Genomic DNA, 25345 nt, shown 5'->3' on the forward strand with positions numbered 1-25345 from the left:
TTCATCCTGCTCCCCACTGCAGTTGTAAATAATTACTGATGGTTGTCCCTTTCCTCCCAGGTCTTTGTTTTAGCTCTTGAGCTGTATGATTCCTGTAGCATTTCTGCCTCTTTAATGAGCTTCTGACCTGCAAGTCCCTGTCCTTGAGAAATGTTTTAGAATTTAGCACCATATTTGAAGCTCCTCCCCATCTCACTCCAGCCCACCAAGGAAGCAGCAGAGGGTGGACTCTGAAGCAGGGCTGCTGGGGTTCCAATCCCAGCCCTGCCATTCACTAAATGATCTTGGACAAGTTAGACAAGCCCTGCTTGAGTGCAGACAGTAGTCTTGCAGACACTGAGACGCAGACCTCTCCACAGGACTGTATCTGGATAAGCCTTTTAGAACAGTGACACGAGTGCTTGCCCTGATGTCTCTGAAGCATTAAAGCAGCCCGGCACCTGCGCACGTGGAAGGCACCTCGCGGTGAGTCTGCGTAAATCAGTGACCCTCTCTAAGGCTAGAGAATTCCCCTGGTAACATGGGGAGAGGGGAGTTAATATTTAAGAAGAAATACTATACATCTTAAAAAATCAGAGCTTGCAGATGACCTCCCACCTCTTATTGTTGCTCTGTAGTTCAGAAAAATCATCACATATGGGAATGAACATTACAAAGCCTAGCAGCTCTCACGTGCCTTCTTGAAGCCTCACAGCCCAGATGGAGAGCTATGTTTTTTAACGCAGCATTTATTGAGCATCTACAAGGCTCACAGAACACACAAAGAGGAATAGCCAGCTCACAGACCTCCTGGGAATGGAAAGACAGGTTAATTGAAGTGCAACAGTGGGTGCTGTTGACAGGCATGGGGGTCCCCCTAGACTGGGGACAACCATCTTGGGGAGCGCTCAGATGGTGGTGGAGAAATACTTCAGCTAACTGGCAGGAGACACTTGATCAGGGCAAAGGGCAGTGCCATACATGGAGGTACAAACCAGACGCAGGTCCTTACCGCAGGATGCGTGCTTCAGGTTTTTATTTTAGCTAATTTAGTGTTGTTTTTTTTTTGGGGGGGGCAGATAAATTATTAATTAGGCAACAGAAATACCTAAAACAAGTTTCCTTAGACACACAGGAGCACTAATTTGTTTTATAGACCAAATTTCTGGGAAAAAACAACCCAGCAAACAACTGGAAAGGAACTTCGATCATTTAATTCAACTTCCTTATTTTTATAGATATAGAACTTGAGTCATATTTGCATGAGAATATAAAAATAATCTCTTCTTTGCTCATGACAATATCAGCTGGACAAGGGAATGGGAAAATTGTCCTTCCTTCTTTAAGTGAATGTGTATAGGAAAGGCTGAACTAACAGAAGGAGAAGCTTGGAGAACAGTGATGATTTGTTGTAGTTGTTTTTTGCCAGGACAGTCACTACAGGAATGTTCCCTTTAATGAAAAGCAATAAGAAAATACAAATTTACCAAATAGCTTCATTAATACAGAGGTTAAACCAAGATTCCGCAGTAACCTGAGTGAGTTTGTGTCTGCCAAAAGAGTGGCCAGCTAACTGTCCATCCAGTGCAAGGGCACGATGCTGAGCTTTGGGCGCTGAGAGCTGTTGCTGTTTTGTTCCCATCACTCAGTCATCCACGAAATCTTTCAGAACAGTGACGTGCTTGCTCTGATGTCTCTGAGGCATTAAAGCAGCCCAGCTGTGGAAAGGCTTGGGTTGGAGGGGGAAGTGGGGTAGCCTGAAGAGTGGTTAGGGGTGAAGTGGAGAGGTGGAGACTAAAAGTGTGGAGAGAGGAAGATAGGGTCCTGGGGACATCCTTTGAGCCCCAGAGACAGACTGCATTCCTGAACATTGAGGTATGTGAATCTGTCAAGAGCTTTTTTTCTGAACCCATGTTGATCTGGGGTTTCTTTCATTGTGGGCAGGAGTCTTAACTATATACTAGGGCAGCTTCCCTATCCTGTGTTCTTGCTGTATTCATTCAGAATGAAGCATTTTGGTGACACTTTATCCTCTCCGCCTCTGCCTGTGTCCAATTACTTGAACTTGAATGGGATGTGCATATTCAAAGCCATATGGCTCACTTTGTTGAAGGTGATAGCAATGGAAGGTAAACGGGCTTAGACAGGGGATTTGTTGGGAGGACACCTGTGTATGTCCTTGACGCAAAGAATAAACGAAAAGCCAAGCCACAGGAAGGCACAGAGGCTGCAGCAGGAACCCGGCCAGCGACCCAGACACTGCAAAGCCCACCCTCGCACCTCTCCGTGTGCTGGCCCTGGGGCTCTCTTTCGCTGAGGATCAACCTTGACTGCTTGGCAGGAAACATAGCTGCCCATTTGTAAAACCAGGTAGCATGCTTTGTTTGCTCACACCATGCTAGTAGAAACTGATTTAACTGAAGTAACATCTTCCAGAGATGTGAGACAGCATCACTTTGCCGATGCCTCAGTTTTGGCCTTCTATCGTTCCAAAAGCATTAGTCAATTATTTCCCACTGTCATTGTATAGTATTTGCTTTAACAGCCGGGAAACCAATATAAATCCTTTAACTGATACAATATTTATACTTGAAACTAGTGTTTACCCTCCTGATCTTTTCACTCACTGTCATCTGTAAGCTCAAGAAGGCAAGAAAAAAGGGATAATACTAGAGAGAAAATATAATACTGCTGGTGCTCAATGGGAAGTACTGTACATTAAGCATTGCATGGAAGTGATATTCTGTAGGTTAATATTTTAATTTTATTTTAATGTATTTTATTAAAGAGAGAATGTTTTAAAAGTGTGAAGGACACCCTCTTGCAGATAAGGAAACTAAACCTAAGTTTGGATAAATTGACCAATGCCCCTTGGCTAGAGAATGCCAAAGCAGAGCACAGACCTCAATTCCTTTGTGTCTTAGAGCTCAAATGCTTTCTTCCACCAGGCTACATTGTTGCCTACAACACAAGCTACAGCCTCGACGTCATAGGCTGCAAGATAAAGATGAGTAATTTTGTTGAAATTTGACTTATTTTTCTTTAAAACTTGATGAAAGTAATGGAAAGACCCCTGTTTTCTTAGGCAATTTCAAAACCCTTTTTGAGGTTTACATACAATATAGTCTTTTGAAATTGCACTTCTTTAAAATCTGAATTTTGTGTATCAATTTGAAGTAAAAATAAAATAAAAATAAAATAATAAAAAAATAAACTGATTTAGTTTTAGCCTTTAAAAAAGGGACATTAAAGTCTAAATTTCTGGTGTTTCTTAAAAACATCCGAGGGTCTGCAGCTCCTGAATCCCAGTGGTCACCTGGTGCTGGGGAGCGGCGGTCCCTTTTAGAAGGGGCATACCTTATCTAAAAGGCCACTGAAGTCCTGCCATGCTCTCACCCTGGCCTGTGTCCCTCCTTGCTTGACCAGCTGCTACCCCAGCTACAGAAAAGACTCATCACCCTGGCTGCAGTCAAGCGCCCTCCTTAGGGTCAGTTTCTGCAAGGGAAAGGGGCCACTCCCTAACCTGGTGAGTCTTATCTCCCCCCACTTTTACCCCCATCCCTCAAAACTGTGAGGAAGGGGGACAGGAGCCAGTCCTGAAAATGGGATGCTAGGAGACAGTGCCTTAAATGAGGTATTTGGAAAACTGTATTCCTTAGTGAGGTCTGTTTTCAACTCATTTTTCCCAGGTGAACCTCTGCTGCAAGGGTCTACTGTTGTTCTTTTTTATTTTTTTAAGATTTATTTTATTTATTTCTCTCTCCTTCCCCCCGTTGTCTGCTCTTTGTGTCCATTCGCTATGTGTTCTTCTGTGTCTGCTTGCATTCTTGTCATGTGGGACCAGGAAGTGGTGTTGCTTTTTTTTGGTTGCGTCATCTTGCTGCGTCAGCTCTTTGTGTGTTGGTGCCACTCCTGGGTGGGCTGCGCTTTTTGATGTGGGGCAGCTCTCCTTGTGGAGTGCACTCCTTGCGCATGCGGCTGCCCTACGCGGGGGACACCCCTGCATGGCACAGCGCTCTTTGCGCGCAGGAGCACTGCACGTGGGCCATCTCACCATAGGGTCAGGAGGCCCTGGGTTTGAACCCAGACGATCTATCAGTTGAGCCACAACTGCTTCCCTGCTGTTGTTCTTAATGTGTAGATGAGATGCTGTTTAAGTAGGCATCTGCTTTTTGATTTTGGAGGAGTTTTGGGAGGACTTCAGAGAAGCTTTAGTGATGTAGGGCATGAAATGAAATAATATATGAAAATATGTGCCTATTCTTTATGGGGTTATAGAAATATGGTTTGACAACACCTAATCCAGGATCAAGAATCCCTGCTACATCATGTGGAAGATTTGGAGAGTTTAAGCAAACTTGAAAATGTTTTTTCTGAATTGAATATCCAGGTTTGTTGATAGAAGATGGAGCAATTTGTACTATTTTTCTCAATGTAAAGAAGGTAATTGGGCTGTATTAGTCAGCCAAAGGGGTACTGATGCAAAGTACCAGAAATCTGTTGGCTTTTATAAAGGGTGTATATTTGGGGTAAAAGCTAATAGTTACAAGGCCCTAAAGAGCCCAGCTCAAGGTGACTTTCCTCACTGAAGTCTTTTGCCATGCTTTGAAGCAAGATGGCGGTCGAGGGTTCAGCCTTCCTCTCTTAAGGCTCCTGGGGCCCAGCTTCTTCTGATCTCAGCTGTAGGCTGCAGGACTCATTTCTTTCTGGGACTTCTTAGCTGCTCAGGGCTCTCGTCTCTTCAGCTGCAAATTGTCAGATGAATGGCTCATCTCTTCCTGGGGCAGCAGGATCCAAGTCCTATATGGTGTGTTCTCTTTTCTCGCAGCTGGCATGGTCAAATCAAAGCCCTAATCTTAACATAATTTAATCAAAGACATCTAAGGTGAATCTAATAGAATCAAAGGGTATCATGCCTCAGAGGAACAGACCAGTTTACAAACAAAATCTCACTTTTTGGAATTCATAAATAATCTCAAACTGCCATATGGGCCTTCTGTTCAGATCCTCGAGAAACCAAAGTAATACTTCAGCCCTGGAACTATGTCCATCAAAAATAAACATTTCAGTGGGAGGTTATGACATGGCTGATCTATGAATTTTTAATGGAAGGCAAGCTAGAATTGTAAAAAGTTGTAACAAATATGCGAATAATCCACCAAACCTTATTTAGTTAAAATTAAAATTTAGGTATTGATAGAATTTGGTAAAGTACCTTAAAAACAAAAACTTGTCTTCTAATTTCTGGGGTTTCTATTCAGTTTTAAAATGTGAAAATCCAATAATACATTTTCAAATTAGAATTGCTTTTTTCCTTCTTTAAATTTATTTCATTACCTGAAGTGAGGATTCTGTTTTAAATAACTTCATTGCTTTTCTTTGTCTTTAGTTAAATATCTAAATGTCCTCAAGACAAACTATTGTTTTTAAAAAAATTCTTTATCAGCTCCTTGGGGCTACCTTATTTCTGAAGATTCTAAAGCTGCGTAGTAAATATATGGAAATGCTTATACCTAAATTTGAAGGACAGAAGATAATTATAATATTGTCATGATTAATAAAAGGTTCTTAGTATTAGGAGGTAAATATAAAGAGGACTGGATGAAAAGCTAAAGCTAAAGAGATCCTCTTGAAAGATAAAGAGATGGCATCAAAGAATTGAGCGATGGTGTTTCATTGTCTACATCTAGGAAGCAAGCCAAAAAACACAGATTTTGAAAAGCGTATCAGTTTTCTTAAGATGGCAAAGTACCACTTCCCTTTCAAAATGTTGATTGTGGGACTGTCAGCTACTGGGTATTAGAAAGTAAGTTCCCACCTGAGGTTAGCCTCCTACGTCTGTCAGGTGAGAATTTTGCTTCTTACAGAATTAGGGTTAGAAAATGGCTCCAACGTTAGTTAATTCAATTAATGTTTAAGTATGTTTTCTCTAACAGGAAATGAGGTGAAACAGGGTTTACAAAATACAGAATCTATTCACAAATTTCATAAAAGTCTAACACAATGACTTTCAATCCAGGCATGAATCAGAATCATTTGGGCAGCCTGAGAAACCATAGGCCAGGGGTTCACACTTCTAAACTGGAATTTCCAGGGGAGAAGGACCCAGACTCCTATATATTTGTCTTTATTATTTTTCATAATTTTTTGTGGAAAATTTCAAACATATATGAAAACACAGAGAATAATATAATGAGCTACCTTGTACTCTCACTCAGCTTCAATAATTTCTGGCTAATCGTACATCGTTCTTTCACCTGACTATTTTCTTTTTTTAAGATTTATTTATTTCTTCCCCTGCCCCCCGCCCTCGTTGTATGTTCTCTGTCCATTTGCTGTGTGTTCCTCTGTGTCTGCTTGTATTCTCATCAGGCAGCACTTAGGGATCTATGTCTCTTTTTGTTCTGTTATTTTGCTGTGTCAGCTCTCCATGTGTGTGGCACCACTCCTGGGCGGGCTGTGGTTTTGCGCGGGGTGGCTGTCCTTGTGCAGGGGCCACTCCTTGCGTGGGGGGGGGCACCCTTATGCAGTGGGAAACCCTGCGGGGGCCAGCACTCCTTGTGTGCAGCAGCACTGTGTGTGGGTCAGCTCATCACATGAGCCAGGAGGCCCTGGGTATCGAACCCTTGGACCTCCTATATGGTAGGTGGATGCTCTATCTGTTGAGCCACATCCACGTCCTCCTCTTTACTATTTTGAAGCAAATCCTATATATCATTTAACTTCATTTGAAATAAGTACGTTTCTACCTCTAAAAGATAAAACCACATACTTCAAATTTTTAAAGCAATATTTCCTCAGAATTACCAAATGTAGAATCCAGTCAGTGTTCAAGATTTCCCACTTTTCTTATAAAAGTATTTGTTCAAATTTGGGTCCAAATAAGATCCATGTGTTTTAATTAGTTGATATATTTCTTTAGGTCTCAAAATTTATAGATTCCCTCTCCATTCTCTCTCTTTCAATTTATTTAATAAGCGGAACCATTTGTCCTATAGAGTTTCCTACAGTTTACTTATCACTGATGGTAAATCTTTGTCCCTTGTAGTTCCTGTAAATCAGTAGTTAGATTTAGAAGTTTTTTTGGCAAAGCTGCATCATTGTGGTTTTGTGTTTTTTTCAAGATGCACATAATGTTAGGTTGTCTCTTTTTTGCGTGTGATGTTAGTAGCCATTGATGCTCAATGCCTAGATTTTTTAATTCATAAGGAATCACAAAATGATAATAGCCCAAATTCCATCATTCCTTTTCCTTGTTGAAATCTTTCTGTATATGGAAACTTTGCCTCATCTATTATTTGGTTACCCAGTAGTACAATTTGTATAGTAGACAAGATACATTTTTTATTCTTTCTTTTTATATACCAATTTTTAAAATAATGAATTGGTTCACTAGTCCTTCAGAGCTGACCAACCAGGTGCTTTTTTAAAGTATCAATATACACAAATTTGATGTTTCATTCCATTGCAGTTATCTTCACTGATTCTGTCCATCTTTGACCAGTCTCTTCAAATTGGCTCCCGAGCATGTGCGTGTGTGTGTATGTGTATTATTAATTGTTATTTTCATAGCTAACATTTTATTGTTAGCCACACCAACAACCTCTAAGGAAGACTGCTTTGTCTTTCAGAATCAGTGTTCACACCAGAACACTCAAGAGACATTTCCTTAATGGAACATCAGTGAGAAATGTGATATAGTGTGGGTTATGGAAAATTGTTTAACTATGCCCTCATTTTTATTTCTTAAACTTAATGCATTCTCTGGGAATTTCTATGTCTGTAACACACTGTAGGTCATGCATATGAATAAGACCCATCCTCTCTTACCAATAACTACAGGGTTTGTGTGGGTCATTCTAATGGGAGGGTCATAGCGATTCCGGGCGGGAGGAGGAAATGGCAGCAGATGTATACACAGCCCGTCAGTTTGTATATCTGGTCACAAGTATTTCATAATGTGGTGTTCGTTGCTAAGAAATAGAAGGCCTCCGTGATGACTCTCAATACCAATGGGGAATGATATCTCAATAGGCTCTCACTACGTTTAACTCTCATTATTCAACACTCACGAACCCTGTGGTCCATCTGTTTCCTGTGTCACTTCATTTTGGAAAGAACTGCTTTTGGGGGAGGGTCCTTCATGACCCTGTTTTAGATTGGGGTGTTCCTAATTTGTATTGAGTCAGGAGGTGGGTGGTATGAGTGATTGGGAATATCCTTGGCACTTAGAACGGGGTTGCTTCAACCCTGTTGTGCAGAGCAGTCCCCTATGGATCTTGTTAAAAATGCAGGTTCTGCTTGGTAGGCCCGGGGTAGGGTCAGAGGTTCTGCATTCCTCACAAGTGCCTGGGTGTTGCTGATGTTGCTGGTGGGTGGATCACACTTTGAGTGGCAAGGACTTAGAAAACACAGACCAAGCTCCAAATATAAACATCGTCTTATTTCAGGGGAGGTATGGAAAAAAAAATCCTACCTTCACATGCAGTTCAGCTGTTTAATTTTTAAACCAACTTTATCTATTGATTTTGTTAAATTTCTAATCTAATTCGTGTCATAAAAGTATAGATACAGTTGAGGTGTGCAAAGTAAAATTAAAGTTAACCCACTTGAAGTCTGATTCCTTGGTACCAATCTTACCAATATGTGTCCTATCATAATTTTTTCTTTATTAATAAATACATATAATTTTAAAAAAATCGTATGTCTTCTGCAACTTGATTTTTTTCACTTAATAACATACCCTGGGCATGTGTCTAAGTAGTACATATAGCTCTTCCTTATTATTTCCAATAGTTGTATAATCTAAAATTTGGTTCTGCCATAATTTCTGCAAGCATCCCCTTTTGATGAATATATATTTTCCAGATCATTATAGCATTCTGTATAATAACAAAATCATTACAAGTCTATCCTTATATATTAGTGCTTTTTATAGAATAAGTTCATAGAAGAGTTTTAAAGATTTTTTAAAAAAATTATTTATTTCTCTCCCCCGCCCCCAGTTGTCTGCTCTCTATGTCCATTTGCTGTGTGTTCTTCTGTGACCGCTTCTATCCTTATCAGTGGTACTGGGAATCTGTGTCTCTTTTTGTTGCATCTCTTTTTGTTGATAGAAGAGTTTTAAATTTTAATAGATCTTATTTTTCCAAAAGGTTGTAGCAGTTAATATTACCAGCAGTATCTATTTCCTTAAACTCTTGACTGTACTTTTAAATTTTGGTCAGGCTCATGTTTTATTGGCATCTCCTTGAGTACTTGAGAAATTGAGTATGATTGCATATATTTATTTATTATCCATGTTCAATTCCTTTTCTTTCAGTTACTTCTTCAATTTTTGCCCATTTAAAAAATGGGATGTTTGACCTTCTGCTTTGCAGCAGCTTTTTAAATATATTACAGATATTACTTTGTGATGTGTTGCAAATTCTCCCAATCTGTCTTTCAGTCCTTCTAATAAGTCTCTCCTATTAAAACATTTTTCACTCTTTTAGCTGTTTATTTTGAAAAAAACATTTTTTTTTACCATGTTTGATTTTCTACATTTTTCCATTATTGCTTCCTGTTGGGAATGCTTATTTGAAAAAGAAAGAAAAATACAGAAAGTTGAGCTTTTATTTCCTGTGTTGAATTTGAGCTTTCCTAAGTAGACCCGAATTTTCCTTGTAGTCTCCTTTTAAAATATTTCAATACATTGCTTGCTCTTATAGTCTGACAAATACAGTCTACATGAGATATTACTGAACTTGAAATAATTGAAAGCAATTGCTTAAGAAACGCCTTCTCGCCCCATACCATGTTCTTGGTACACTGGGCAGGGCAAAGAAATGGTTCCTTAAACTTCTGCAGAGTAACATGTAACATTTTCGGGGCTGTGGGCACACCAGGGGCAATTAATTAAACCTTGTGAAAGCGGGAAAACCTACCATATTCCCTAGGATGCTGGTATTTTATGAGAGGACTAGAGAAGTAAGTTTCCTCTGGGCTCTTCCCATCTGTTTTCCCACGCCCTTGGTAATTGAGTGTTATGGAAGGTGGGTGAGCGATGAGATTTCCAGCACCAGAGGTTGGCCGGTCCCTGCAAAGGTCATCCAGACCTTGTTAATCACCTCCTATGTGGGAAGCTGGAACTCCACCACTGAGCCACCTTGGCTCCCCTGTCTTTGTTTTTTTTTTTTTAGGAGGTACTGGAAACCAACCTGGGACCTCCTGTGTGGGAAGCAGGCGCTCAACCTCTCGAGCCACATATGCTCCCTTGTTAATCACTTTTTTTTTCAAGATTTATTTTTATTTTTCCCCCTCTCCTTGCCCTGCTGTTTTTGTTGCCTGTGTTCATTCGCTATGTGATCTTCTGTATCTATTTTTTTCGTCTTCTCTTTTTCACTTTTTCTCCTCTAGGATTCACTGGGATTTGATCCTGGGGACCTCTGACGTGGAGAGAGGTTCCCTGTCAACTGTGCCACCTCAGTTCCTGGTTTCTATGCGTTTCACCTTGACTCTCCCCTTTGTCTCTCTTTTGTTGCGTCATCATCTTGCTGCGTGATTCACTTGTGTGGGCACTGGCTCACCACGCAGGCACTTAGCTCGCCACACAGTTACTGGCTCTCTGCTCAGGCACATTTTCTCTTCTTTTCACCAGGAGACCCCAGGGACCATATTTGGCTCCTCCTGTATGGTAGGCTGAAGCTCTATCACTTGAGCCACACGCGTTCCAGTTAATCACTTTTAATGTGATAAAGAATCACCTGGGTTGAGGGCTCTAGGGACGCCCGGATACCAGAGGCAAGGCACATGGCCTCATGACATCAGCACCCCTCAATGGGCCCTAGTTGGGAATATATGCTGGTGTATTTCCCCAACGTAACATAGTTATACTCATTTGTAATTCCCTACTCAGGATTCTTTTCTTTTGTTTGAACCTGTAATTCTCAATGTACTTGTAAAATATATCTCTCAGAAACTTATGTCTTTGGATTGTTCATATGCCATTGAGCCCTGAATCCCAGCAGAGTAGCAGCCAATACCTACTCTCCAATTCTTTGGGCATGCCCTGGACACCAACAAAATTTTGATGATGGACAAATCCCATCCCCAAAAACAAGAGATATCTACAACTGCAAGCAAAACAGCTCCCTCCATCTGCCCCGTAATATCTAAGACCCCTCTCAGCCTGAAGGAGTCAGAGCAGACATCATCCCAAATCCCTCAAGATTGAGGAATGAATAAACGTAAGGAGGTACTGTAACCACAGACCAAAGTAGCTTTATTGTTATTGTAGTTGTGTGAATAGAAGAACTTGTAATATTGATATAAAGATAGTGGTTGCCAGGGGTTGAGAAGGGAGGGAGGAATGAATGGGTGGAACAGGGCGTATTTGCAGTATCTCTGTTATACTGCAGTGACTGAACCCGGGACCTCCAATATGGGAGGGAGGTGCCTAATCACTTGAGCCACCTCCATTCCCTGCTTTGTTGTGTCTCTCATTATGTTTTTCTTCTTGTTGCATCATCTTGTGTCAGCTTGCCATGCCTGCCCATCACACCAGCTTGTCTTCTTTAGGAGGCACCAGGAACTGAACCATGGACCTCCTACATGGTAGGCGGGAGCTCAATTGCTTGAGCCACATCTGCTTCCCTGTCAGTCTCTTTAGTGTCCATTAATTGGAACGTTTTCAATTCCATACACTCTATGACATTGACATTTTTAAAGGCTACAGTTCACCCCTCACCCGTTTCTAGACTGCTCATCATTTTGGGTTTGTCTGATGTTTCTGCATGGTTAGATGCCCTTCTCAGAGCATCATATCTGGAGGCATATGGTGTCCATCTTCATCAGTAACGTTGTTTGATCATTTGATCACGAATTATCCAATTTTGCTGCTGGACAAAATATTTTCCCCCTTGCAACTAATAAGTAACCTATGGGAGATACTTTAAGACCTGCAAACCCTGTTCTTCCTCCAACCCCCCCCCTCTTGAGTTAGCGTTCATTAATGATTCCTGCCCCAACTAATCTTTACTATAATAGTGGCAAAATGAAAACTTTCCGACTCAGACATACCCTCTACATTTTATCCTCCTTTCTCCCCTGTTTGTTTAATATTTCTTTTAGGTATGGACTCATGGATTTCTAATTTTTTTTCAATGGTTTATTTTCATTAGTCCTTAATTATTTTGGTGATTATATTTTCCCAGCTTTAGGATTGCCTTCCTTTTTGATTGTTAGTTAAAGAATTAAAAACATGGATATATGATTATGGACTATTAGTAATATTTAGGTTACCTTTAAGTTGTACTGTCTGGAGGAAAAAGTGCTAAATATAATTCTTTGCATGTGTCTAGTGACAGTTTGTTCTGTGCATTTGATTTTCATGACAACCCTATGATAGAGGCAAGGTGGCATTTGGAATCTATCTATGAACCCATTTTCTCCAAACACAAGATTAACAGAAGACTAATAACTGTATTAGCCTAGCCATATTATTCAGCCAAAGGGATGATGACGCAAAATACCAGAAATTGGTAGGTTTTTATTTATTTATTTATTTTAAAGATTTATTTATTTATTTATGTATCTCCCCTCCCCCCCCCCCGACCCTGGTTGTCTGTTCTCTGTGTCTATTTGCTGCGTCTTCTCTGTCTGCTTCTGTTGTTGTCAGCGGCACGGGAATCTGTGTTTCCTTCCGTTGTGTCATCTTGTTATGTCAGCTCTCTGTGTGTGCCTTACAGGGTGCACTCCTTGCGTGTAGGGCTCCCCTACGCGGGGGACACCCTTGCGCGCATCAGCGCTGCTCATGGGCCAGCTCCACACGGGTCAAGGAGGCCCGGGGTTTGAACCGCGGACCTCCCATGTGGTAGACGGACGCCCTAACCACTGGGCCAAGTCCGCCGCTGGTAGGTTTTTATAAAAGGTATTTATTTGGGGTAGGAGCTTACAGTTATACCAGGCCATAAAGCATATGTTTCTTCCCTCATCAAAGTCTCTTTCCACGTATTGGAGCAAGATGGCTGCTGACGTCTGTGAGGGTTCAGGCTTTCCGGGTTACTCTGGGCTCAGCGTCTCTGGTTCCTCCACAAGGTCAGCTGTAGACTATTAGGCAAATGGCTCTGTCTCTTTCCCTGGGGCTCCAGCTTCAGCATCAAACTCCAACATCAGAAACCCACAACTCTGTCCTTTGCCATGCCTTTTGTCTGTGAGTCCCCACCCACCAAAGGGTGGGGACTTAACACCCTAATCATAACTCAATCATGCCCAGGTACAGATCAGAGTACAAGCATAATCAAATAGTTCTTTTTGGAATTCATCAATAATATTAAACTGCTACACTAGGGGTCTGAAATTCCGTAGAAGTTACTCCCTTCCACATTTGCATGGTTTTATATACTGTGATTTGCTTTTAAAATACATGTTACTTTTTAGGCAAGTATGTGTTCTGGCATTTGGCTTTATGCTAAGTGGTAGAGAGCCTTGGCTAATGTTACTATATTAGAGAATATTAGATAGAGAAACCATTTCCCAGCTCTCTTGTCTTCCCACCAAGCTGTCTCAGTGAAGCTGAAGTGTCTATCTGAGGGCATTACTTCTTATTGAAATAATGCTTTATGAGCTCAGTGAGACCTGCAAAGACTCCCCATTTTCTCTTGGCTAAAAGAGTTTCTTAAGTCAGCAATTTGGGCCCATTTGTATATGAACATATCTTTCGAGCCCCGTTACCCAATCACTTCCCCACTCCAGACCTTCTGCTCCCGTATTACCTGGTTCTTGAACCCCTGTGGTGTGGCCTGCCTCTGTTACTTTGCTTTGGCTCCAGTGTGCCTGGCATGCTTTCCTCTCTCATCCCCATGTGCTGAGCTGACTCTTATTCAGCTTTGAAGCCTTTCCTGAGCTGCTTTACCCAGAGTCTATTATTATTTATGTTATGCTTTGCATTATCTTTATCATTGCACCTAAGAAATTATATTGGAGGAAGCAGATATGGCTCAAGTAATTGGGCTCCCACCTACCACATGGGAGGTCCCTGGTTTTATTCCTGGTTCCTCCTAAAGAAGACAGCAGGCTGGCGCGATGACCAGGCGCAGCAAGCTAATGCAATCAGATGATGCACCAAGAGACACAAGAAGAAAACATAATGAGAGACTCAACAAAGCAGGGAATGGGGATGGCTCAAGTGATGAGGCACCTCCCTCCCACAAGTGAGGTCCTGGGATGGGTTCCTGGTATTTCCTAAAGAAAGACGAAAGATGAACAGACGTAGCAAATGCAAACAACAAGGGGCTGGGGGGGGAGAACTAAATAAAATCTTCAAAAAAAAAATGATATTGGAAGGTTTCATTTATATAGCCTTTCCTAGGAGATGGAGTTTTCTGAGGGCAGAGCTAGGCTCAGAGTCGTGCATAAGTGATTTTTGAACAAAAATGAACCCCACCCCCTCTAGTGGATGGACACATAGTAAAGGATGCCTGTTGGTATGTTTCTTGAATCCCCTGTAAAAGACTTCTAACTCTAAGGTGGGCCTGAGGGTCATCCCAGAATTTGTTGTGAGGGGCTAAAATTCCCCTTGTTGTAAGGTCTGTACTATGGCTGCCATATATTAGCTATAAACCCAAACAGTTCATTGAATAGATGAGATATTTAATCCAAAGATTTAGCTGTGAAATTGTTTGTGAAGTCAGTGGGGAAGTATAACTGCTTTGTGAAAAATGTCTATGCTGAATTTGGGAATGCTATATGCAGCTTCTTACTGAAATGCAGCAAGAATAAAATGGGCTGATGGACAGATTGATGAATGGATATGTGATGTAGCAAAATTGTTAAGTGTAGAAACCAAGTGGTGAATATATAGTTCACTGTACAGCTCTTTCATCTTTTGAATGTTTGAAACTCCTCATAATAAAAGTTTGGAATAAAGGATGACTGTGTTAAGATCGCATTTATTGGCTAGGCAGATTCATTGTAAACATTAAGTCATCAATGTGAACTTCCTAAGCTTCACCGATTCTTTTTCTTCCTGGTGTTTCTTCTCTCTCTATCTAGTCAACTCCTCCATGTCTCAGTTTATATGTCACTCGCTCCTGGAAACTCTCTGACCTACTCTGACTTAGAAACCTCTCCTCCATGTTCTCAGAGCACGTCCTGCATTCTTCTGCCATAAAACTTACCACCCTGTACTCTACTAATCATTTACTCTACTAATCAGCCTGAGCTGCTAGAATTCACATTTCTTCATATGGGCAAGGAATATGTTTCTGGAATGCTTTCAGCTACAAATAAAAACAACAAGAAAGCAGACTTAAGTGGCTTAAACAAACAGGGATTTATTACCTGGATGGGTTCAGTGACTTGGCATTGTAGTCCTTCTGTCGTCCCCATTGTGGTTGGTTGAATGATGTGCTCCAGCTTAGACCTGTTCTTAATCTTTTTTTTTTTTTTAATTAACTTTATTTCAAATTCACAAAAATTTAAAAAATGTAAAAAAGCAGCTAAACAAGTTATGGAAACATTACTCGTAAAAAGTTATTTTTCAGGCACTTTGAGCTCATCTAATTCCAACTGCTAACTCAGTTGTTCCTCTAGTGTTCAGTTTGAAATTATTTTATGAATCCCCAAAAGAGAAAGATTCTGTTTATAAACTAATCTGTTCTCTGTTCCTCTGGATGTGATACCCTTTGATTGCATCAAATTCAGTTTTGGGGTCTCTGATTAGATGGCTTGATAAGATTGCTTTTGATTGGACTATGTCAGTGAAGTGGGACTCAGGTTGAGTCTCTGCCTCCTTACTGGGTCTGATAAAACCTGAAACACAGAGACTCACTCAGACAGAGACAGGAAAAGGAGGCTACCATGTTTGATCCTGCCCTGAGAGAGGACTACAGGGTTGTTTAAGCACAAAGTGCTAAGAGGCTGGGCCGGGGAAGCAGCTCCAGAGATGATGGTGAGCCAGGAAGGCAGGCTGAAACTTTGTAGCGTTCAGTGGCCATCTTGCTCCACCACGTGGTAGTATGCTGGATCAACAGTAGCTGACTTTGGTGAGAAATGGTGCTTCATTTGGGCTTTTCACAGCCTTGGAACTGTAAGCTTTTACTCCCAAATAAATCCCCTCCATAAGAGGCAATAGATTTCTCATACTTTGCATCGGCACCACTTTAGCAAACAAAAATACCCCCTGACCCTTCCTGGAAAAATACTTACCTCTTTTCATACAACTACAGTAATTCCTAGAAGCAAGGTTGCTTGAAAGAATTCTATGCGGCAGATTGACAGGCGGTGGCCCCGACCTCTTTCACCAACTTCCCTTTTCCAGAAAGCAGTTGTGGGCCAGAAATTAGGCCAAAAGTAGTTTCACATTCCTTCAACAAAAGCCTTTTGGGGAGGCCAGCCCTGATCCCATTTAATCTATTTTAGTCCCAATACAAATGTGCTTAATTATCTAATTAATTGCTTAGCTCACTTATTATAAAAAGCACAGGATTAGAAAAGGGGGAGTGGTAAGACTGCTCGGTCTAGCTGGTTAAACTGATGGTCAGCTGTGAGGAAGGAAAACAGAACCCGCCAGATGCAGAGTCCCCACTGAGGTAGCCCAAGACCATTTACCCAATCCATGATGTACCTGTGTTGATGGTCCCAAGAAAAGGTTGGGTATGTTCAGTCTCCTCTCTTTAAGAAGGCAGGTAGGTATAATAAGTGAAAATTAATGTGCAAAAGTTCACATGAGTATGACCTCAAGCAGGTTTTAAATACAGGCATCTGTAGATTCAAATACTGGAGGAAATACACTGTCAAAATTGAATACCCCTGATGGTTGAGATCATACTTATTTTTTTCTTCTTTAAACATAGTTCTTGTATAGTTTAGGGATTTTCCACAATGAGCATCACTGCTTTTCATTTTAAATACCTAAAAATGTAGGCATTAAGAGTGACTCTTTTCCACATCTACCTGGTCTTTGGATAACGTCATTTTTCTCATATTTTGATTTTGTCTTTGTTAAAATTGATAAATGATACTTTTTATAATATCTATCTGCAAGTGTCCTACTTTGGGGTGCTGACTCTGGTTTATGGTGATTTTCTCACTTGTTGGAGACTTTGGAGTAGAGGGCGCTAGCTCCGAGGTTCCTGTGCTATCCTCTTTGCACCCCCGCCTCCTTCCCCCCCCAGGTGGTTTTGCTCAGCTGTCTGCCTGGTGCTCCATGGCTTCGGCCAGTCTGGGTCCACTTCTGTGGTCCATTTCCATGGTCCTTTCTTGGCTTGGCCTGAGTGCTGTAGTTACAGATTTTCAGGGGATACTCCTGAGCTCAGGCACACAGGTGTCCTTGTTACCTTCCTCTGCTGGTGACAGATTTTTTTTTCCTCTTTCATCCTTCACCTGCAGGTGTGCTCCTTTTACAGGCTGCAGGGGGGTGGGTGTCTTAGTTCTGACTCCACTGTGTATCAGTGGTAGTCTCCTACCCCATGTGCCTTTTAACCCCTGGGTTCCACGACTAACAAGCCATCCAGGGTATAGGCACAGCAGTGCTTTCTGCTGTTTTGCCTGGCTTTGTTTTGTTTTCTCCCCTACTTGGGAGATTTCTTACTTTTGTGTAAGTTCAGCTGTGCATTTATTTATTTTTTAATTGGAGAAGTTGTCAGCTTATAAAACAATCATGCATAATGTACAAAATCCCCATACATTACCTCTCCACCAACAAGGTACACTGTTGTGGAACATTTGTTACAGGTTATGGAAGAATATGATCAGACAGACCATTACTACTAACTGTGATCCAGGGAGTACACTTGGTGTATTTTTTCCACACACCCCCTATTAACACTATATATTAGTATTGTACTTTTGTTATAGTTCATGAGAGAACACTCATATTTGTGCTGTTAACCACAGTCCGTCGTCTACCATGTGATTTTCTGTGTTGTACAGTAAAGTTCTCATGCCTGAGCCATACCCCAGAGCAGTTAAATCAAAATCTATGGGGTGGAACTTAGGAATTTGTAATTTAAAAATTTCCCCAGGGAGCAGATGTGGCTCAAGTGGTTGAGCACCTGCTTCCCACATGAGAGGTCCCTGGTTCAGTTCCAGTGCCTCCTAAAAACAACAAATAACAAGCAAAACAAACGACAAAACCAACTCAGGGAAGCTAATCTGCAGTGGGTGAGCACTGGCTTCCCACACGAGGTCCAGGGTTCAATCCCAGACCCTCGTAACTTAAAAAAAAAAAAAATCAAATCTCCCTAGGTGATTCCAGTATGCCACCAAGGTTGGGAACCACTGCTTTAAAATGATGCTGGTTTTATTTTACCCAGTGTTAAGTGTGTATATTTATACATGTGAGTGTTTTCAAGTTATTTGTCAGCAATAATGGAAATAGCCAGTCATGTTGTAATTAGGGGGAAAAAATCCTCTTGAAGTTAGGTAGAAAGGAAACCAGCACGTATTAAGCTCCTCCTGTGTGCTGGGGCCTTTCACGTTTTATCTCATTTAATCCTCAGAAAAATCTTGCAAATCAACAGGTGGTTTCCTCATTTTATTTTTTTAAATTTTTCCCCTCATTTTTGCAGATAAACAGATTGGCTTGGAGAAATTGAGTAATTAGTTCTAAGTTACCCAGCTCACAAGCGACTGAACCAGGCTCGGACCCGTGAGATGGCTGAGCGTATGTCCATTTTCCTTAGGCTGTGTTATATGAGAGAGAGTTTCCCATACATGTTGGTTACAATAAAATTTGGCAAGCGTCTGTTCAATTTACTTCCCAGAATACTTCCTCTTTCCACAGTGCCAGGGGCACGACTCATTTTATCTCATTTCTGATGAAATTAAACTGATTTTGACTAGTGGATTGTGGTTTTAGACAAGTTTAACTCATTTTAGTTTATCACTTTCAGTAAACCTGGAGTAAACCATTTAGTTCTCATTCCTTTAAGTCCCAGGTAGGGGTATCTAATATAAAAAACACATTTCCTTATCCCTCTTCAGATCGTCTCCTTCATCCCCGCGCGTGTGTGTGTGTGGTAGAGGGTAGGAGGCGAGGCTAGGTGAGGCAAGAGAGAAGCAGATGGAGGGGGGGCCTCGGAGCTGTTTTCTGTGGCCTTGGGTGACTAGGGGAGGACTAGGAAACGAGACTCAGAGCTGTTGGATCATTCTGCCTTAGTGAAGTGCTGCGGAAGACGCGCTGCTTCTTAGTGACGGGTCCTCCCATTCTCCGCCGTGTGCAGGCTTTGGATGCTCGTTGCCATTTCTTCTCTCATGTCTTGGCTTCACTCTGGTCTGGCCTCGAAGGACCTCCAGGCGTATTACAGGGCTTTTACCTCTGCCCAGAGCCCAGAAGGATTACTCTGTTGGAATGTCTGGGTTCAGATGTTTTTGAAGGGTACAGATTTCATTTGCTCTCGTGTGGTCGAAACCAAACTGCCTCTAAGTCTTCGTCTCTTTCCCCGGCAGCTCTTCACCTGGCTCTCCTGCCCGCGGGCCGCCCAAGGACACAGCGCCATGGCGGCCAACAAGAGTAAGAGCCAGGGCTCCCTGGCCCTGCACAAGGTGATCATGGTGGGCAGCGGCGGGGTGGGCAAGTCGGCCCTGACGCTTCAGTTCATGTATGACGAGGTAAGACAGCCGGCTCCGCGGCGCCTCCTCAGGCAGGGTCCCCTCTCCCGCTCTGCTTCTGTCCGCCTTCCCGTGTGTGTAGAAGGTCGTGGGGAAAACTTGTGTTAAGGTGGCTTCTGGACTCCTTCACAGGTTTCTGTGGCTCTTAGCCAGCCTAAGATCGGGACTGCTGATTTTAGGTAAGTAATGTCCCTGCTCCCATTGTACCATTGTTGTCCTTTGAGCTTGCTTTCTGACAGGAGCATGGAGGCAAGAAGGCAACATTGTACAGGTATTTCTGAAGAACAGATCAGATATTTTGCTTTGTGACTCATCAGTTTGGGGAGCTGAGCTGTTTTAAGTACTTATCTTCTCTCAAGTGATAGACGTCAAATTCTTCCCCTTCTCCCTTACGGCAGGATCAAGCTTGGCTTGTATCTTCTCGCCCTCCCTGACAGTATTTACCTCCTTTTCTTAACATGGAGATGTAACTAATATTGAGTCGAGTCCAACGGCACAGCCTTGATTCCTGTGGCAACAAGAGTCTCTGCTTGACTGTCATTTGCGGGTACTACGGGCAGAGTGTTCACACAAGAACGGAATTGCAAGGCTTCTCACTTGCCTTTCATGCACATGGACATGTGTTTTGTAAAATTTGCAGAAAGGTATCCTGGCCATGGTCGGTTAAGACCGCCATTTCTTTTTGGTGGACCTTCCCTCCCTCTAACTTCCCCTGCTGTGGGGCGTTGTAGTGGCCATAGGCATCTTGAGGATGTAGCTGAGAGGAGCTAAATTAAAGACACCTACAGTTTGGGTTTAGGGCATATATTTATATGGTTTGCAGTCACTTTTGTGTGTAGTTATCACTCGCCTTCTGGTGTAGGAATGCCTTCCAGAAAGCCTCCTGCCATCTACTGTTGCTGTGACAGGTGCAAGGCCGGGGTTGGATCCCTGTATGAACATGTCCTGTGGCCCCTGGCACTGAGAGAGTGTGGGCAGTGAGAAGCCAGGGTTGAAACGGGCTGGTCTGGAAAGTTCTTCTGGATCTTACAGCTCTTACAGTGAAATGTGGTAGAGGTTTCCTTAATTTGATGAGAGTCCTAAAACTTTCATTACTAGCAATGTCATACAGTTGTAAAGCTGAAAGAAATCTTTTCTAAACTGTCAGTGTAAGAAAACTTTCAACCAACCATGCTTCAGAGGAAAGTCTGAATTATTTTAGTCTCTTCAGAAAATATTACCAAATCCTTGACATATGGCAAGGTAATCAGAGAATATACAGAAAAAAAGAAGAAAAAGAAAAGAAAGGTATTCTAGAGATATGTCAGACAGTTAGTGTTATTTGGCTGGGTTTTGTGGTGTTCGTGTTATTCCTATTAGCTTTTGTGCTGTGTAGCAAATCACCAGAAACTTAGCAGCTTAAAACAGCAGACGTTTTTCATCTCACAGTTTCCGCGGGCCACCAGTTTGGGTGTGGATCAGCTGGGCCCTTGGCTCACTCGCTTGCAGTCAGGTATCGGCAGGACGTGCTCTCCCTTGGGGTCTTCTTCCTGGCTTCCTGCTTGTGAGAAGTCAGTTCCTTGTAGTTGCAGGACAGAGGCCCTCAGCTCCGAGAGGTCTCCCTCTACTCCCTGCCTCATGGCCCTTTCTGTAGGCAGTTCATACGTAGCAGCTTGCTTTTTCAAAACCAGCAGGCAAGTCTCTAAGTCTGCTATGACAGAATCTTCTAGAAAAACTTAATCGTGGGACAATCCCATCACCTTTGTCCTATTCTCTTGACTGGAGGCAAGTCACAGGTTCTGTTAACTCAAGGAGAGGATAATATACCAGGCTTGTTGAGCTTACTTGAAGGTGTGTCTGCCACAGTATTTGTCAGTTTTTAAAAATTCGTGATGGATTTTGCTCCCAGGGAGCATTTGGCAGTGTCTGGAAACATTGTTGGTGGTCACAGTTTTGAGGAGGATGCTACTGGCATTTAGAGGGTAGAAACCAGGGATTCTGCTAAATGCTGTTGTAGTTTGTTAAAGGCTGCCAAGACAATACCCCAGAAATGGGTCAGCTTTCACAGTAGGGGTTTATTAACTTAGAAGCTTACAGTTCTGAGGTTTGAAAGTGGCCTGATCAAGGCATCGTCAGAGCATGCGTCCTCTCCGAGCTGCAGCTGTGGGCAGTCAGCACGTGGTGGGGCACAGTGGCGCGTCTGCCGGACTCTGTCTTCTCCAGCTCCACTGATTGCAGCTTCTGGTTTCCAGGGCTTCCTCTCTCAGCTTCTAGGAGTTTGCCTCTGTTTCCAGTTTATAAAGGACTCCAGTAAGAGAATTAAGACCCACCTTGGGCTATGCCTTACTGGCATCATCTAATAAGACAGCCTATACTGAATCTAATCTACTCAAAGGTTTATTGTAGGGTCACACCCACGGGAAGGGACCAACTTAAGAACATAATTTTCTGGGGTCCACCACAGCATTCTGTAATGCACAGGGCAGCCCCCCATAACAAAGAGTTACCCCATCCAAAATGTAATCATGCTGCTGTTGAAAAACCCTGGATAAGAGGCAGAGCTTTGGCAGATCTGAGGAGGGAAAATGCCGTGGCAGTGCTGGTGAGTGAGCAGCCCCAGGATACTAAACCCAAGAGCAAGCTCAGAAACTGAGCCCATCTCTGCTTTGAGACCAGAATCCCTTCTGCTCAGCACTTTTGCTGACACCACCGGAGATTGGGAGAGGCTGGTGAGGAATTTTCGTTTTTATTATGTATGTTCATATATGGCAAGAAGGGCAGGAAAAAGGTGCATGCAGACAAGTCAATAAGTTTTTTTTTCTCTCTTTTCCTTCCTAGTTTCTTCACTGAAGCAAAAATGACTTTAGTATAATTTTCTCAGGGGCCAACATATTTGAGGACCAGAAGTCAACAGTTATTGGAGAGATGATAAAATAAAAGCAGGGCCAGGAAGGAATAGGATGAAATGGTGTGTGTTTGAGGGCTCTTAATTGACTTTCTGCAACGTTGCTGTCTAACAGAACCTCCCGCAATGATGAAAACGGTCAAGCTTCACGCTTTTCCATCAGCTTCATGCGGGTATCATGTCCTTGAGAAGTAGCTAGTGGCTGCCGTCTTGGGCAGTATAGCTCTAAAGGCATCATTTTGGAGCTTGAAGAGACCTCAGCTGGGTTTGGGAATCTTACATGATCACCTGGGAATTTTTTTTCTTTTCTTTCTTTCTTTCTTTTTTTTTTTTTTTGCAAGTCCTTCTGAATCACATTTCTGGATGGAATTGAGAACTGGGAATCTTTATTTTGATGAAACTTTCCTGGTAATTCTGACATGTGGTAATTCCTGCCTAAGAGATCATCTTGTCAAGGCTGATGCAGAAAAGGAAACTGAGTCATAGGCTAGGGGATGCCAGTTGTCTAAAGTCTCATGGGCCATTAGGACTTTGATCCTGGCCCAATGTCTCACCCTTAGTTTTAAAAAGAATTTTAGGGAAACGGACTTGGCCCAGTGGTTAGGGCGTCCGTCTACCACATGGGAGGTCCGCGGTTCAAACCCCGGGCCTCCTTGACCCGTGTGGAGCTGGCCCATGTGCAGTGCTGATGCGCGCAAGGAGTGCCGCGTCATGTAGGGGTGTCCCCCGCGTAGGGGAGCCCCACGCACAAGGAGTGCGCCCCATAAGGAGAGCCGCCCAGCGCGAAAGAAAAGTGCAGCCTGCCCAGAAATGGCGCCGCCCACACTTCCTGTTCAGCTGATGACAACAGAAGCAGACAAAGAAACAAGATGCAGGAAATAGACACAGAGAACAGACAACTGGGGGGGGGGGCGGATTAAATAAATAAATCTTTAAAAAAAAAAATAAATAAATAAAAAGAATTTTAGCTTAGATGGTAGATTTTTCCTGAAAATTGGGTTATGGAAGGAGCCATGGTCCCAGAAGACTTTATTTTTGTTTTAGTGCTGACTTTGAGAAGATTGGAGGGAATTGCCAGTGCAGCAGAGGGGAATTTTAACCTTTAAATCTTTGGCCTAAGATACTTGAAGCTTTTTCTTAACTTTTTGTCTTTCTGGGAAAGTGAAGTTTCGGTGCTGGTGAAGCTCTGGCAGCAGCCACTTCAAACATCCAGTTGCTGGCCAAGTAGGCCTCACTGACAAGGGGGCTGGCGCAGTGTCTTTGCTTTGTGGGTTGTGGGTGTGGGAAACTGAATTCCATGCAGCTCTGCTTGGCCAAAAGAAGGTCAGTGTGGTCAGTGCTAATGGTGCAGAGACTCTGGTGATTTCTCCTCCTCACTGAAGAAAACGTACGCATCAGGGTTGTAACGTAATGCTGTAATAATTGGCACACTTTCCATGGAGGTATCCCTTATCAGAGATATGATTTGCAAATATTTTCTCCTGTTCTGTGAGTAGTCTTTTCACTTTCTTAGTTGTGTCCCCTTGAAGCATGAGAGTTTTAAATTTTGATGAAGTCATATTTATCTACCTTTTCTTTTGTCACGTGTACCTTTGGTGTCATATCTAAGAAACCATTGCCAAATGAAAGGCCATGATTTGTGCCTGTGTTTTATTCTAAGAGATTTATAGTTTAACCCTTATATTTAGGTCTTTTAACCATTTTGAATTACTTTTTGTATGTGGTATGAGATAGGGGTCCAACCTCATTCTTTTGCATATGGGTATCCAGATATTCCAATACTAATTCAATTTAATTAATTAATTAATTAATTTCTCTCCCCTTCCCCTCTTTCCCTCCCCCCAGTTGTCTGCTCTCTGTGTCCATTCGCTGTGTGTTCTTCTGTGGCCGCTTCTATCCTTATTAGCGGCACCGGGAATCTGTTTCTTTTTGTTGTGTCATCTTGCTGTGTCATCTTGCTGTGTCACCTCTCGGTGTGTGCGGTGCCATTCCTGGGCAGGCTGCACTTTCTTTCGCGCTGGGCGGCTCTTCTTACGGGGTGCACTCCTTGCACGTGGGGCTCCCCTAAGCGGGGGATACCCCTGTGTGGCACGGCACTCCATGTGTGCATCAGCACTGTGCATGGGCCAGCTCCACACGGGTCAAGGAGGCCCGGGGTTTGAACCTCAGACCTCCCGTGTGGTAGACGGACGCCCTAACCACTGGACCAAGTCTGCTTCCCTAATACAATTTTAATAGTACATTGTTATTATTAATTTACTTTTTTCTTTAATACCTAGATTCCTAACATCATTAACATAATTATTTGATTTGCAATACAATATAAAAATGCCTTTTAAATTTTAATATCATTACTACTAAGTAATACAATCTCTGAGGGAAGTTTAAGATTTTTTGAAGTTTTCTTGTCCTTCATCTTCCTTAGTGGAAGGCATTCTTAGAATACCCTGTTCTAAAGTCTCTGAATCGAATTCTTTCCCTGTGGCCACATTATCAGTTTAACATGCAGTTAGACTCTTTTGCCTCAGCTTTTCAATTTAATAGCTTTTACATTTGTTTTGTTTTGTTTATTCTTCTGGGGTGTGTTTTTCACACCTGCCCATGCACGTGGGTGTGCGTGCACACACACACACGCTTACTCTCACGTTCCCTGCTTTCCTTGTGCAGAAGGCTGGCTTACGTCCTGGAGGTCTCTCCCTGTCTGGCCAAGGCTGTCTTCCTCTGTGTTCAGCGCTGCGTGGTGTTCCATCGTGTGGGTCCCTGTGGTCGGCCATTTGGGTGATTTTTCACCTTTTGTTATCACACGTAGTACCTTGAGGAATAACCTTTTATGTTCTCCCCAGAGTATGTTGTCAGGCTTTTGGATTTTTATCAGTTTGGTGGTGAAAA

At 42.5% G+C, this 25345-nt stretch overlaps 1 protein-coding gene across 4 annotated transcripts in view; it reads left to right on the forward strand.

Annotated features, from left to right (window-relative positions):
* RALB (RAS like proto-oncogene B) overlaps positions 1 to 25345 on the forward strand; it is a 61493-nt gene that overhangs the window by 12202 nt on the left and 23946 nt on the right. For 3 of the 4 annotated variants that reach the window (XM_058301156.1, XM_071216496.1, XM_058301155.2), the window contains exon 2: positions 19411 to 19572. In XM_058301156.1, coding sequence (XP_058157139.1) covers positions 19459 to 19572 — 114 coding nt within the window. In that variant the 5' untranslated portion in view covers positions 19411 to 19458. Of the gene's footprint in view, positions 1 to 359; positions 466 to 19410; positions 19573 to 25345 lie in introns of all 4 variants that reach the window. The other variant, XM_058301157.2, reaches the window with a different exon arrangement.

This window comes from Dasypus novemcinctus, chromosome 7 (assembly GCF_030445035.2).
Source record: "Dasypus novemcinctus isolate mDasNov1 chromosome 7, mDasNov1.1.hap2, whole genome shotgun sequence".
NCBI classification, from domain to species: domain Eukaryota; kingdom Metazoa; phylum Chordata; class Mammalia; order Cingulata; family Dasypodidae; genus Dasypus; species Dasypus novemcinctus.